This window comes from Ictalurus furcatus, chromosome 9 (assembly GCF_023375685.1).
Source record: "Ictalurus furcatus strain D&B chromosome 9, Billie_1.0, whole genome shotgun sequence".
NCBI lineage: Eukaryota > Metazoa > Chordata > Actinopteri > Siluriformes > Ictaluridae > Ictalurus > Ictalurus furcatus.
In genome coordinates, this window is record NC_071263.1 from 17,809,595 (window position 1) to 17,824,207 (window position 14,613).

Genomic DNA, 14,613 nt, shown 5'->3' on the forward strand with positions numbered 1-14,613 from the left:
TAATGGAAACATTTTTGCACTGTCACTGACTTTATTTTCATATCCTCAGTTTCAGGCTGCATTAGTCATAAGCAGCTAATCATTTGAAAACATTCAAAACATTTGCAGATTTTAGCTCTCATGTAATGTTTAAACACATTCAGACACAAGCACAAGATCTTGCTGGGAGAGTCACTTCATAAACAAAACAGAGAACAAGAACAAAAACAGACTTTCACTGGGCTGGGCAGGCCTGAACACTGAAGATGTCACAGCCATTTGTCTTTTCACAGCATGCGCATTGCTGGCTTGGTTGAACACTAAATTGCACGAATGCCTGAGAGTTGGGGAATATGGAACTGCAGGAAGTATGAGCTGCGAATCCACGTCCCAAACCCTCCACATGACTACATTTAGGGAACTTCCAGAACACTGAACTAAACTGACTGGCCTATTTTACTCCCCAACCCTCCAGGTAATTTAGTGCAGTGTGAGAGAATTAGCCACAAATATGACTCTCTTTTTTTCTCAAATGTGAAAGAGCACAAATGGTAAAAGGACTATTGATGGCAAGAGCACCTTCTGGAAATGCTCAGAATTATAATAATACTAATTAACAGGCAGTGATTTAGGAAATACCCTTTCATATTAGGCTCATAAATCAGAACCACTTGAGGGATTTATTCCTTTCAGTATCCTGTAAAGTGCAGTGTTATAATTTGTACAGGTGCTAATGAAGAATACACGCATGCAGGCTATCAGGCTTCTTTGAAACACTCAAACTAAAATTATTGCAGAATCAACAAACAAATCAGACAGATGGAATTTTCCATACGTGGCCACATACTGCAGTGCTGCCCGTGCCAACAAACCAACAACCTCCTGGGAGGGTCTGAGAAGCTGGCACTAGATGCTGAGTAACAATACTACTCAGTGATCCTCAGAATAAAAGTATCTTCTTAAAGAACTTTAAATATCTCTCTATAATAAATATCTCTCACACATTCCATATCTGGGCATATGTGCATGTTCAACATGTGTAAGTGATCCTTGTTGCAATGTTTGGAATGTTACCAGAAAAACCCCAAGGATGTAGTTAATCAACACCAATTTGACATATGCACCAATAATGTCTGTCTGATATCTGAATAGTATTTTGGTATCATATCTAGTAGGTTGCAAAGTACTTTTAAAATTAATATTAAAAATGCATTTCAGTAGTGCATTCCTTTACTAATTCTATGCAAAAATTTAACTATTATTACTGGTTTTGGCAATGTTTTTTTGTTTTTATTAATGTACATGTGAACAATAAATTAATTGTGTGAGAATAAACAAGCAATGTGAAAACTGTGTTAAATATAATATGTGTCTAAAAACCACGTGTAAATTTCAGTGTGAATGATGTAGTTATTCGCATGTAACCTTCCTGTGACTTTCACTTGTAACATTCTAGTAATATTTATGTGACACAAGAATAAAACTTAACAAAAGAAAAATCAACAAAGTCTTTACACCCTTAAAGCGTATATATGGATTGCTAATATGGAAAATCAACCGTTACTAATTCTCAATACATCACTGGAAACAACTTCTTTTGAATTCAATTTTTTGTCATGCAAAATAAAGACAGAAGGACAATGAAAGAAAGACGGATCTGTTTATGAGTTGCTCTGTGGGATCATTTGTCATCATCCCATACTGTCTCATTATCATAATGAGCAGCATAGCTGCACAGGGACAGATAAGGAATGACCTACCTGCAGCCTGTGTGCGTGAGAGAGTCAAAGAGAATGAGAGTGAACTTGCATGTGTGTGTGTTGCGCCTAAAGCAAACATACTTCACATACCCATACACTTTCAGACTCCAAACTGTTAACTGTTAACTGCTGTTGCTGTTAACTGCTAGGTAAATTGAATGTTAGACATCCAAATCAGACATGCTCATGACAGTGGAGTTTATTATTTAACTGTGCTCACTCAAAGACTCATGGCCTGTTATAGGAGGAGATTTATGTGGAGGTGCCATGCCTCCAGTCTGCTCTCTGTGTGCACAGGAGGAGAGGAAAGCAAAGCCCTTCACTCCTCCCCAGCAGCATCATTCTGTTGCTCTGACTCTGTTTGCCTCCTCATACACACGGTTTGTTTCATGCCTCAACATCACTAAACCTGGCCTTTGAATAAAACTGGACTATTTAAAAATGTAACACTGAAGACAGCTTAAATGAGGTTTTCTCATTTAAAAGAAGAACTGGTGCATTTTAGGTTAATTACCACTACACTAGTTATTTCCAAAACTAATACTCTAAGTGGTTATGAGTCATAATAATACCTTTTCTTTACATCAATTAGTCTCAGAAAGCCTTTTTCCTGCACTGAGATGAGCTTAAAGATCAGACTGGGAGTCTAACGACTCTATTTAGTGTTATCAAAAAAGTCATCAGTGCTTTTAAGTCCTGAGGTGCTCTTAAAAGCCTTCCTTTGGGCAAGTTAAGCCATACACCAAGAGACATTTATGCTGCAAACATAATTAGCAGTCTGTTTTTGGGTTATGACTAATTCCTCTGCGTTTGTTATCAGAGGACTGTTCACAGTAATAGTAATGACCTATTTCCTTTTTGATTCTGCTTGAATTATAGTGACAAGATTTGTTCTGCAACCTTCATTATGATGGCCTAATTAAGCGCAACACTCCACCACCCCCAGACGCTGCCCAGACGCCCACTCACCACTTATAGACATCAAATACAGCTCTGCACAAGAGCATCCATTGACTCGCTCAAGCTTGTTTTCTATAGCTCTGATTACATGTAAATGAAATGAAGGGTCCTGTTGAGACCACCAGCCTCTCTCAGCCCTCCCCTACCCACAGGCTCCACTGACCTCTCAGAGGCCCTCTCCACCACCCCCAGGGTGCAGACGACCCCTTCCTGGCCGGCCACAGCAGGACAACGGCTATGATGACACACCGGGGAAAGACTAAGGGGGAAAAAAGTCTATTAACGAGACAATGCATTTCACAATAATCACCTGATCTGCTTCCCTTCCCCCATACTTGGCCTGCCATCCTGCTGCTTTCTAGCAGAGGTCAGCCAGAGAGCTCATTTAAATATAGATGCGTTTATCCATTTGTTAGAGTTATGGCCTGTCAGACCGAGGTACTGCTGTTGGGCAAACGCTTTCTACTGGTTCCCAATATTCAAGATAGGTGGAAATTACAGCATTTTATTGATCTCGGAGACGAGAGCAGCCGTGAGCCCGAGGACACAGAATAATGATGGTACTGCCTCCTGCTCAGTACCAGCACCAGTTTTGTGTGTTAGTGTAAATATACAAGTGTGTTATATAAGTCAAGTTTTATACATCTTTATGAACTGATTGGACCTCAACCCAGATGAGACCTGTACTATCAACTTAAACCGTTTAACCAATATCTAGATCTGTTCCTGGAAATGCAAAGTGGAGACACAAGACACACGGCAATCTGGGCCTGCCCTTTTTGATTTACACACTCCATTTCTCCATATCTTCCCACCATTTCCTCTCATTAAGTTTATGGCTCCTGGTGTCTTGTTTGAAGATCAATGATGGAGCACAGTCTGCTGGAGGGAGAGGGGAGACAAAACCCCACAAATACGTCTGTCCCTCTCATTCTCTTTTCCTGTCTGTCTCTTAGACACATGAACACAAACACACCCATACACCAGCATGTACTTTCAAAAGTCATTTCACTAAGACGGGTTAGTGGTGGACTGAACAGGGATCTTAAGTGATACTGAGCGAACAGAGCTGTAATTATAGTGAAAGGGCAGATGAGCTCTGAAGGGCATGTGTGTGTTAAGGCCAGCCTCAAGAAGCGAGCAGAGATGAGGCAAATTAGAGGCACACTGGGCCAAGATATCTTGAAACATATTCAGCTCATTATATACTGTAGGAAACAGAATATCAGTTGATGTATATATGGTAAAGAAAAGACGGTGGAGTTGGGAAACCTAACATTCTACTGGTCCATTACTCAGTATTTCTTTATACACTAGAAATGACTTTTCCAAGATGTACAAATGTTTGAATAAAACTGTAAATACACGACACAAGTGAATGAAACTATACCATTGATTTGTGGTAATAAATATGTAGCAACAAAGGAAAGTATTTCAGTAGAATGATGCGAGAAGGACTTCATTGTAGTAGCTCTTGTTTGCTACTGACTAACATTCCCTGACAGCGTTAATGACAAACATCCGATGAGGTGCCAGTTGGAGGATATTTATTAAAAGCTTTATTTATTGTATATAATGGACATTTTCTTGGTCAAGCCTTATATGTTCACAGAATTAAGAGAATTGAGTTGTTATACTTAAATATCCTCTTGTGTGGTGATGCCTGAGACTGGACATATGAATGCCTCTAGAACTTTTTTTTTATTTGAAAATGGCACATGACTCATATTTTATTTAAAAATATATAAATTTATATTGGGAAGAGTCTGGAATTAAATGCAACACTACTGCTTTCTCTCTTGCTATCCATTCTAGTCGCATGCCTTTAAGTTAACACCCACAAAGACACATTGCTTTCACCAATCAATAAAAAACAAAGCCGGTTAAGGCAGAGCTAAAGATGGGAGGAAAAGAAGTGACATCTTCACCAGATGGCTGAAACATATTTTATGCACTGGACAAAACTGAATGTCAAAAGCCCGCAAGATAACCAACCCATTCCCTACACACATAACCTAAGATCATGCCACTTCTGAAGAACTCTTTCCATAGAGAGATGGAGAGAGAGGTATAGTCTGATTAGTGCAGGATATACAAAACATTTATGGGGGTTACACACATTATAAAATGAACACTCAGATGTAATGTAGTAGGTTACTTGTTTTAAGTAAACGTCCCATTGGCGATCACCTCTCAGAATGATAGAATTAACTTTTCCTAGTCAGCTTTTCTGTGCTAGAAACATGCAATGAGAGAGCAATTATGGTTAAAGCCACAAAATAAAAACCACTTTGGGTCAGCATTTTGCTGACATTTGAGCTCCTCCTGAACTTATTAAACAAAGCTCACAGATTAATTTAAACAACTTCTTGCACTGAACATTAACTAATTTATCTCACCAACAGATTCAACAAATCAAACGTAATAATGTCTTTTTTGTTTTTCTCACCGATTAGTGCTCCATTAAAGGAAAAAAAAAATCTAATCTAGAACACTTTCTACTTCCCATGCCCTTTGACATGCAGGCGGTTACTGGTTGTTTTAAATAAACCTGAACAGGTTCTATAATAGATATTTTGTGTTCGGTGCACGAGGCCTCTGTTTGGATGAAATGCTTGTGACTGAGCAGGAAAATAAGCCATAAACATGCCAAGTGTCTGAGAGGAGACAAGTCCTGCCTGCTCGTTCACCCAGCTGCAGTAATCCAAACAGACCCACTCCTCTTTACAAATCCAGATTCTTTCCAGAGCAGCTCTGCTCCAGTCAGAATAAAGTAGGAAAATTTTTTCATGCAGCATGTCTGCTGGGGAACCGGGCCAATGAGAAAAAGGTCAGACACTCATGTAAGGACAATGCTAATGCACAACACATCTACTTGCCAGTGCCTGCTGCATGGCCCATAGTTAAATGCATTCGAACAGTGATTTAGAGTTTGGTTTTCATTCCTGGAGGATATCTGCACTGCACAGTATTATATCATTTCTACTGCACCACATCAGATGATGTTAAATAATTAATAGTTAAAGATCAGGGAAAATAATATAGCACAATGCAGGGCTACTCTACCAGTGCAGTAGCATACTGTAGTACATATGTACATACAGCACAGTAGGCTACATACGTACTGAAGGATAAGTGGTTGTTGCAACCGGAGTAAACAATAAGACACCTTGTTCTTATATTACTAAATACCTCAGTCTCAAAAAACAAATATCTGGAATTAGAAAAGTCAAGATGCAAGTTATTAGTCATAGCCAATGTAATTTTTTTAAAATAGGCAGCCACAATTAATTAGATCTTTTCCTTTATTCCTAAAGCTTATAGAGGTATGTATTTGACTATTGACTTGGTTGGCTTAGCTGATATAAAAAAACACAACAATCTCATAATCATTAAAAATCAAATGGTGATCTGTAATTTTAGCACAACTGAAAAAATAAACTAAGATTTTGTAACTTCAGTATTTATATATTACTTCTAATTTATGGGTGAAATTAACCTAAGCTTAAGCAAGATATTAATCACGCACAAACATATTTTTTTTTAATGTAATTTTCCTGAATTTTGAAATACTAAGTACTCATTCAGTGATGACAATAATTTGATCATATGAGTAATAGTTCCAGAGATTTAGAGCTGTTATCAAAGGCAACATTTAATAAAGCATAAAAAGATAGGACACCAAAAATGAAAAAAATATGTACACAAATTGCAATTTACAGATAATAGGCAAAAACCACAAGGTAAATAGTAATGTCAACGCTCATGCATATTTATTGTGCATATAACAAAAGCCCTGTTGTCAGCAGGTGAACTTGCCCAAATATTGTTCAATGTTGCAGACAGACTTGGTCTATCCCTCCATCTCACTTCTTCTCTTTTAGAAACAATGCATTTTTTTCAATCATACTTCCTATTTTATTTCATGTATGACTAACCAAATATATTAAGTTTTAAATATTTTATTTTTAAAAATCAACAATGTCTATTGATCACATTTACAAATGCACTTGCCATGTAAATGCATCACAGGCAATTCTGAGTTTACAATAAATATGTCTACAGAAAATGACATAATGGGGTTAGTCAGATGCTTCTCAATGATTTTAATGTGTGATTTAAGGATGCTAAAAGTGCGTGAGGGGATGTCACTCAATAAATCCACTTGTAGTGAAAGATCTCTTCAACATGACTCGTACAGATTGTAAGCAGTGTGACTGAATTCTGCTTAGGCACTTTATTGGGTGAGTACTGAGAGCAGCTAATTTGATTGGCTGCATCACAACTCCCCAATCCCTTAAGTCTCTCACACTGTGGTCATAAGTTTTAGAGAGCCTGATCGGAAGCGCAGGATTCTCTTCTTTAAATTGTGGGAGGCTTTGATTTTGACGAAGGCTTTGGCCTGTGCTGAAGTCATTTCATGGGATGCTTGATTATACTGAGGCCAGTTGACTCCACTGCTGCCTTCAGAATCAGTGCTAGTAGTGCTTTCTGCCACAAAGTCTGCCTCACTAGCACTCGACTCACTGTCCCCAAAACAGTTGGTGGTGTAGTTACTGCGCTCGTCTTCACTTGTGTCCACGATGGTGGAATGAAAGAGAGAAGCACATTCAGCAGAGTACTCCGAGTCACTTCCCACATAGGCATAAGGGCTGGTGATGTGCATGTTGGAAGGGAGATACATTCCTGACATGTGGCCTAGCATCTCCCTCTTTTGCCTGCGGTGAACCCTCCTGAAAGCCTCCTCATAAGGCACCTCTGGGATGCCACGCAGCCTACGATGGTAGTCATTGCGTTTGTATTTGGGTTTAGCCAGCACAGCCTCATGATGTCTGTGGTGGCCATGGTGTCTTTGGGAAGTTGACCTGCCTGTGGAGGTAGTGTGTTTTTCAAGGATTCGCCCCTCAGGGATTGATGCTGGGATCCTTTTGACTTTACAAGATGCCCTCTTGGAGGCTTTATATGAAACAGCCATGTCTTCCGTCGGTCTGGATCGCCTGGATCCTGTGCGATGCCTGTCACGGCCTGCTTCTGATACAAGCTCGTTGGAATGGGTCCTATGTTTCACGCTGCTACCGTTCTTCACCTTGACAATTTTCACGTTCTTGCTACCACCTTTGCGAAGTTTTACACTTTGCTCTTGGGCAGGGATGTACTCTGCACTCACCATCTGACCCCCCTCATCCTGACTTTGAGAGGAGGAGCCGAGGCTGAGCACCTCTGGCAGAGGCTGCTCTACTTTAGCATTGCAGGCCACTGAAGCCTGTACATTAGGACTTCTCTTAGGAGTTCCTGCTTTCACCATTTGTGCTGATTTACTGTCCTCCACAGCAGGGTAATAAGAATGCTTCTTGAGTTTTGGGGAAGACACTGCGTTAGGGCTACCCAAGTCCTGGCATTCCTTAGCAACAACACTTAACGGTTGGCCTTTATTAGCCCCAGGGCCTTTGTTCTTTAATAGGCTATTAGTGTTAACATCATTTTTGATTATGAATCCATTTGGGGGTTGATTCTGAGAACAGGAGGCTCCGTTATTCTCTAAATGTTCTCCCTTGGACTCAACAGGCCACTGTCTTTGAGGTGACACTGTGCTGGGGTCAGTGCAAGGAGCTGTTGCTGCTTGCAAACAAGTCTGCCAATTTGGTGAGACTTCTGGAGTCCTTGGCTGGATCTGTCCAGTAGCAGCAGGCCTAACACAAAGGCTGCCCTGCCGTAAGACACTCTTGGAGGGGTCTGTGTTTATGCTTGTTCGAAGTTTATTGGTCCTTATTGGCTGTGCTCTCCTCTGAAGCAGTCCAAAGATATAACTGTCCAGTCTTTTGCTGAGGGGAGCTTGAACTTGGGATAAAATGCCTTGCTCTGGTTTTTGACCACTGTCATGGGTTTCTCCAGACTTGGACAGACCAGAGTCTTCCTTCAGGTGGCTGACCATAGATTGGAAAAAGATGGGGCTCTGAACAGCCACAGCATGGAGAGGGCTAGGGTAGCGATATACATCACTTCCATTTTTGGCTATAAGGTCACAGTGGAACTTGGACATCCCGTCACAGTTCCCATCTGGAGAAGGAGAGTATGGAACGGACAGTGACCTGCGAACTGTACCAGAACACGAGTCCTCACACTGCTCTTCACACTCAGCACAGACATTGAGCTCATCTGCAGAGGGAACAGGGACAATTAGCAATAGAGAACAAGAAGAGTTTAAAAGAACATAAAGGATCACAAATACTCTACCCCAAAACCATTCCTAGCTTCTAAATGAATCTAAATATTGTGTTTCTGTGAGAGCAGTTTCAACCCCAAGTTAATTGTTGAGCTAGGTCAATGGTTGATTTGGTTGGTAGCTTTGACATGCAAATGAGCCTTTTGTCTTTTTGGTTTATCAGAGGTGTGGCATTTGCAGAGCTGTGAAACTGTTTCTATCTCTTACGTTTGGGTGTCTTCTTACCCTGTCCTCTTCTATTTGCATTCTGCCGGACTTAATTGTTTTAGAGGACTTTCAGCTAATGATAACAAACAAGGCAAGCAACAGAGATAAGTGTCTGATACTAGAATGTAGGCTTCCTCTTGATAATCACAGTTTAAGGCACAAACAGGACTACTCATGTGCTGCATGTATAAAATGTCAGAGAACACATTGTTTCAGCTAAGCACCGTCACCCAGATGACATGGGCTGTGGAACTGCATAAATACTGCCTCTCTAAAGTGGGCTCTCACCTGAAGACTTGGGTCTTCCTTCAGAGGCACAGAGCGAGGTGTCAAGGGGGGCACACAGGCAAGATGTGGAACGACAGCTGGATAAACACTCACTGAAGACAGAGTTGGAGGAATTAGAGAGGGAGCCCGAAGTACCATCACTTAACTCGTAAAAACCTAGCAGAGAAGGAGAGATAAAGACAGAAGAAATAACCAGAATTAAATATTTATTACTTTCAAACACATCACTCTGTTCTGTAATGACTCCGTTCTCTAATATAAATTTGAACTCAAGGGTAGCTTGCATAAAAGTTGTATTACTTTGTAATATAAATCAGCTAATACAGAATTAAGGACACAAGTAATCTCCCCAGCTATTAGGAGCAAAATCTTTTAAACAATAGTGACATTCAGCAAGAAGCCTACACATGTGCAATCAATTTCTGCTTTATATACACTTCACGAAACAAAAGTGTAGTCTGCTTCAGCACTAAAATGACCTCTCGTATTTGGAATGTAAACCAACTCAGCTGGGAAGGCAGTAAGCACAGGGTACAGATTGTTCATATTACCAAATTAGTGCCTAAACAGTGTGGCTAAGCAGTCTCCAACTGAGATTAGGCCTGGCAGGCACATAAGCTGCCACTAGCATTATTGTGTTCACAAGGCACTTTTATACAAAATTATATAACGAGATTATGAACTCTGTTTATGGCCTTTTGGGGGAATAAGAAATGGGATCTGAGAACTAAGGAAATCGCAGTGCACTGATTGGATCAGGCCTCCGTGTTTGGTGTAACATTATGTACTTCATTGTTTTATCCTATTATCTACACAAATAATTTCCAAAGCCTTTAAAGCTGCTGAAAGACTCAAGTCCTCCATGATTCCCAGGCTAGAACCAACCTGAACTGGGCCGGCTATCAGTCTCCAGATGCTCATTTAAGGTCTCTGTGTCCAGTCGTAGGTCACTGATCTGTCTGTCCAACTCCTGGAGCTGACTAATCAAACCAGCATCTCGCCTCCGCAGGCAGTTCTGCAGGAGAAAAACAATTTAGTGAGGTCAGAACTACATCTGCGACATGGGGGGAAAATCACCAGTAGAGACAGTCAATGCAGGGAGACATTGTTAGACATTGTTTTTAGTGCTCTGGTATTCAGACCAGTGATGAAGTAAGTTGTTGCTCAGCTGTTTGAGGTAATCAGTCCCCTTTGGAATTCAAGTCTATTTCCCATAGTTGCCGAATGCTGGCTGCCTGGAGGTATGGATCAGACAAGTGTAATGGACTAAATTAGAGTCAGGCCTGGTGGGGGAGAAGCATTCGGGTTAAACACGCCACTTATGTGGAATTGGCCACATCTGACAACACCCAGATCATGTGCTGCATTCCAATTTAAAGTGTGGTGAAACAGCCGACCAAGGAAAAGATCCATTAAAGCACACATACATTACTTCAAATGGCTCATAATCAGTGGTGTGTTATCTACTGCACATTTGTACTGCTGTTTGCTGACAGGAGCAACAGATTCCAGTGCTATATGAAGCAACAGAATGACACTGGCTCTGCTAGGGACTGGGAGGCAGTAAAAACGTGTGCTCCTGACAGGCAGACTTGTGGTGATTTATGGGTTTGCAGCTCTCCGAATGCTGGGCTGTGGAGACCTTTTTTACCCAGAGCACAATTTGCAGAGTAGGACAAGAGTTATTTTGAAATGGTACTAAATTAACCTTGGGCAGTGGTGATAGCCTATAGACAAGGATTAGAAACAGTGGGTTTGTTCTGTCTATAGGTTTATAATGTATGTTAAATGTTTTAGGAGAAAATGTCAGTGTTTACATTTCCTATTTTCTATTTAGATATCGCATTATAAACAACTACAACATTCTTTAATGCTGTTTTTGAGACTTGCATTGCATATTGTTTGTACTGGGAGGTTTTTTTTCCTTTGAAAAAGCACTGTTACTCTGTTGCATGGAAACGACGTGTGTGTGAACAGAGAGTTCACTTTAATCCGGAGCAGATCTTCGGCCTGTTTTAAGCTCAGCAGGGTGTCAGTGACTGCTGTGCTCCAAAACTTCATTTGGGCCGCTTGGTCTATTGTAACTCAGAGGCGGAACCCCCTCGAAGCACGGAGCAGTACTCTCACTGCATTCAGGAAGTTCAATTTAAATAACATTACATAGCTTTACACCGCTTTCCTGTCATTTTAATGATCATTTGAGGAAATGACTTCGGTTTCCTTCATGCCTGGATAAAGACAAAGTAGCGTCCGGTACATTTAGTAACTTTAGTCCTAACAAATTAACATATTTATGCAAACCAAACACTTTATAGGCCTAAATAATGGTAATATGTTATGCATAGCCTGCACAGTCTTGGTTTTAATTCCAGCTTCATCGCATGCGAACAAATATTTGCCCTAATTTGGTGCTTTATTACAACCAATGAACACGTGAATGCCGCGTTGGTACTAAAGCGCGTTTGTCTGAAGGTTTCGCTACTCAGGTGCATGAGTCAACCACTAATTCCTATATATATATATATATATATATATATATATATATATATATATATATATATAGGAATATATATATATATATATATATATATATCTATATATATATATCTATATATATATATATCTATATATATATATATGTTAATGATCATGAAAGAAAAATCCACTCTAAAAAAATCCCCACGAAGGATACAATCTAGCGCGACACACGCACACGCCAGGACAATGACGCGCGCGCGTACACGCACACACTCACGCAGAACACGCACACACAAAACACTGGAACATTATATATGCACATGCATTTTGTTTGTACTACATACCAGCTGCTTTCTCAACAGCAAAATGTTCTCTTCCAACAGTTTCTCCTCGTTGTTTAGGTAGTTGTCCTCTACCGCGGAGCACAGCTGACCATCTTCTTCCCCACTTGTGCTGATAGTATCCTGATTACTCAGGGCGTTATGGACCAGCAGCTCCTGTCTCTGTCTCAGATAGTCCAGTTCTGCCAGACCAGCCAGTGTGGCTTCCATCCTGTCTCGGGCTCTAAGGCGCTCCAGTTCCGCGTCTCCTCGCTCTCTGGAGCGGCTCTCATAATCCTTCCTGTCCCGCATCCCGGAGCAGTCCCGGGAAATAAACAGCTCAGCAAGCGCAGCCGTGGTCTGCCTCATCACACTACTTAAGCTACAACATTCATGACACATAAAGTCTGGTGATGTTCAAACTACACGCCCTTGATGTATTTCTTCTTATATGTACTTACATGGCCGCACAATTTCCACCAAAAACAAAAAACTTTCAAGTATCCACAGAATAAAAAGCTCCACTTTAGTTCATTTAAAGTTGCTTTGAAATAGCAACGTTAGTTTCCCAATGCAAAAGCAAGAAATGTATCCAAAGTGTGCAGACCTGTGGAGAGAAAGCACGCGCGCTGTGCGGGATGTGAGTGTGCGGGTCAATATAGCGCTCTGAAGCTGCGCGCACTCACTCTGTGTGCAGCGCCCTGTCGACTCCCAGGCGCAGGGAGGTCCTAGTGTCCGCCCCTTACACCACCAAGCTTCTAATCGTTTTATTACCTCCTCACTTCACGCATAAAAAAAGCAACCGAAATCAAAACTCAGATTCAAGTCACTATTTTACTGATCACTAAGATGACAAAAAAAATATCTGTTCATACTTCCAACATTATGGTGATCAAAACAATGAGCCTACTGTCTGATAAAGATAACACATATCTTTAAAGATAGTGTATATATTCTCCTTTAGACCATTATAAATAAACAATAATGCTTTATTACACAGTACTTCATTACGCAAAAGGTGTGTGTCAACTTCGAAATGAATAATAAAGCATACATGTCGCGGTATTACACACACACACACACACACAGAGAGAGAGAGAGAGAGAGAGAGAGAGAGAGAGAGAGAGAGAGAGAGAGAGAGACGAGTATGTGAAGACTAAGAGTGAGAATGCCTGCCCTCTGCTGTTCTTTAAAAGGTCACGCTGCTCTATCAAAGCCTATGGCAACATTTACAGACTAAGAGTATAAGAAAAAGTAACACACGCACTGCATATAGAATTTATTTACAGATCTAACAAGCTCTATTAATTCTGTGTATCCAGGAACCAAAAATAAAACAAAAAACTGGAACACAAAAACACATTCATCATCCACTCTGAAAGCTGGATTTGAAAACCATATGCATGCCTGCACTGGGACATTGATCACACAGCTGCCACTAATACTACTACCACATGGAGCAATAAGAGCCTGCAAACCAACCAGATAATTAGACCAGTCCAGACCTCAAAACAGACAGCAGAGCCACTGAAATCAACTTAAGCCAATCTGTGGAATCAATTAAGTAAATTAATGTAACATTTGGATCAAATGCATTTGTCACTTCCTGGTATTTGAACATGACATTCTCCTGGCCTATATGTAGTAACATAGTTTAGAAAGAATGTAGTAAAGGAAATAAATATGTCAAATAATATAATCTACAAATCACCTGATTCTAACTTCCATATGATTCATTTGTGCTATTTGTTGGCAATGTTTTTTTAGACTCTGTATCATCTGACAAGGAACAGTGTGCACATATTATGATCACAATCATATATATATATATATATATATATATATATATATATATATATATATATATATATATATATATATAATTCACATATTTGTATTGCAATCTAGGTCTATGGTACTGAATGCTGCTAAATCTATTATGGCTATTTCCATTTTCTGTAGAAGAATAAAGTGCAAAGTGGATCAATGGAATATTCACTTGATATATTCACTTGCTTATGATATGACCTTTTTCCTCACTATTCCCATATGCCATATTATCTAGGGATAAATATCATAAATAAATATAAATAAATATTAAAATCTGTAAATAAAAATGTGATATGTTTTACAAAATAAAAATCACCCACTGTAACCTTGTAATAAATAAAAATCTATTGATAAATCCCCATTATCTAATTTTGCTCAAAAGGTTCTATAGTCATTTTGTAATTTCACACTGAATAATTTCTCAGTTTGGAGAAAGGAGGCTTTCAGAAAGATCAATGCAAATTCTGTCAGAAACAGCCTCTGGATTCTGTGGGCTTTGTGTCCCTGAATTGGAACAATTTAGTTGCTTCTAATCATTGATGGATGGTTTCATTCTGCAGCAGGGCAC

The 14,613-nt window shown here is 39.9% G+C and overlaps 1 protein-coding gene across 1 annotated transcript; it reads right to left on the reverse strand.

Annotated features, from left to right (window-relative positions):
• Positions 1–5,041: 5,041 nt before the first annotated feature.
• dact1 (dishevelled-binding antagonist of beta-catenin 1) lies at positions 5,042–13,936 on the reverse strand. The gene is made up of 4 exons (XM_053633573.1): positions 12,240–13,936; positions 10,303–10,432; positions 9,418–9,573; positions 5,042–8,855 (listed from the first exon to the last, which is right to left on the reverse strand). The coding sequence occupies exons 1-4, from the start codon at positions 12,615–12,617 to the stop codon at positions 7,006–7,008; spliced, it is 2,514 nt and encodes an 837-aa protein (XP_053489548.1). The 5' UTR covers positions 12,618–13,936; the 3' UTR covers positions 5,042–7,005.
• Positions 13,937–14,613: the final 677 nt, after the last annotated feature.

What these genes read in the sequence shown, in the direction of transcription:
- dact1 (XM_053633573.1), bottom strand. Translation starts at nt 12,617, where the DNA reads ATGTGTCATGAATGTTGTAGCTTAAGTAGTGTGATGAGGCAGACCACG. An exon ending in TGCTGTTGAGAAAGCAGCTG is followed by an intron (nt 10,433 to 12,239) that starts GTATGTAGTACA and finishes TTTCTCCTGCAG; the next exon opens with AACTGCCTGCGGAGGCGAGA. An exon ending in AGGAAGACCCAAGTCTTCAG is followed by an intron (nt 8,856 to 9,417) that starts GTGAGAGCCCAC and finishes TTCCCTCTGCAG; the next exon opens with ATGAGCTCAATGTCTGTGCT.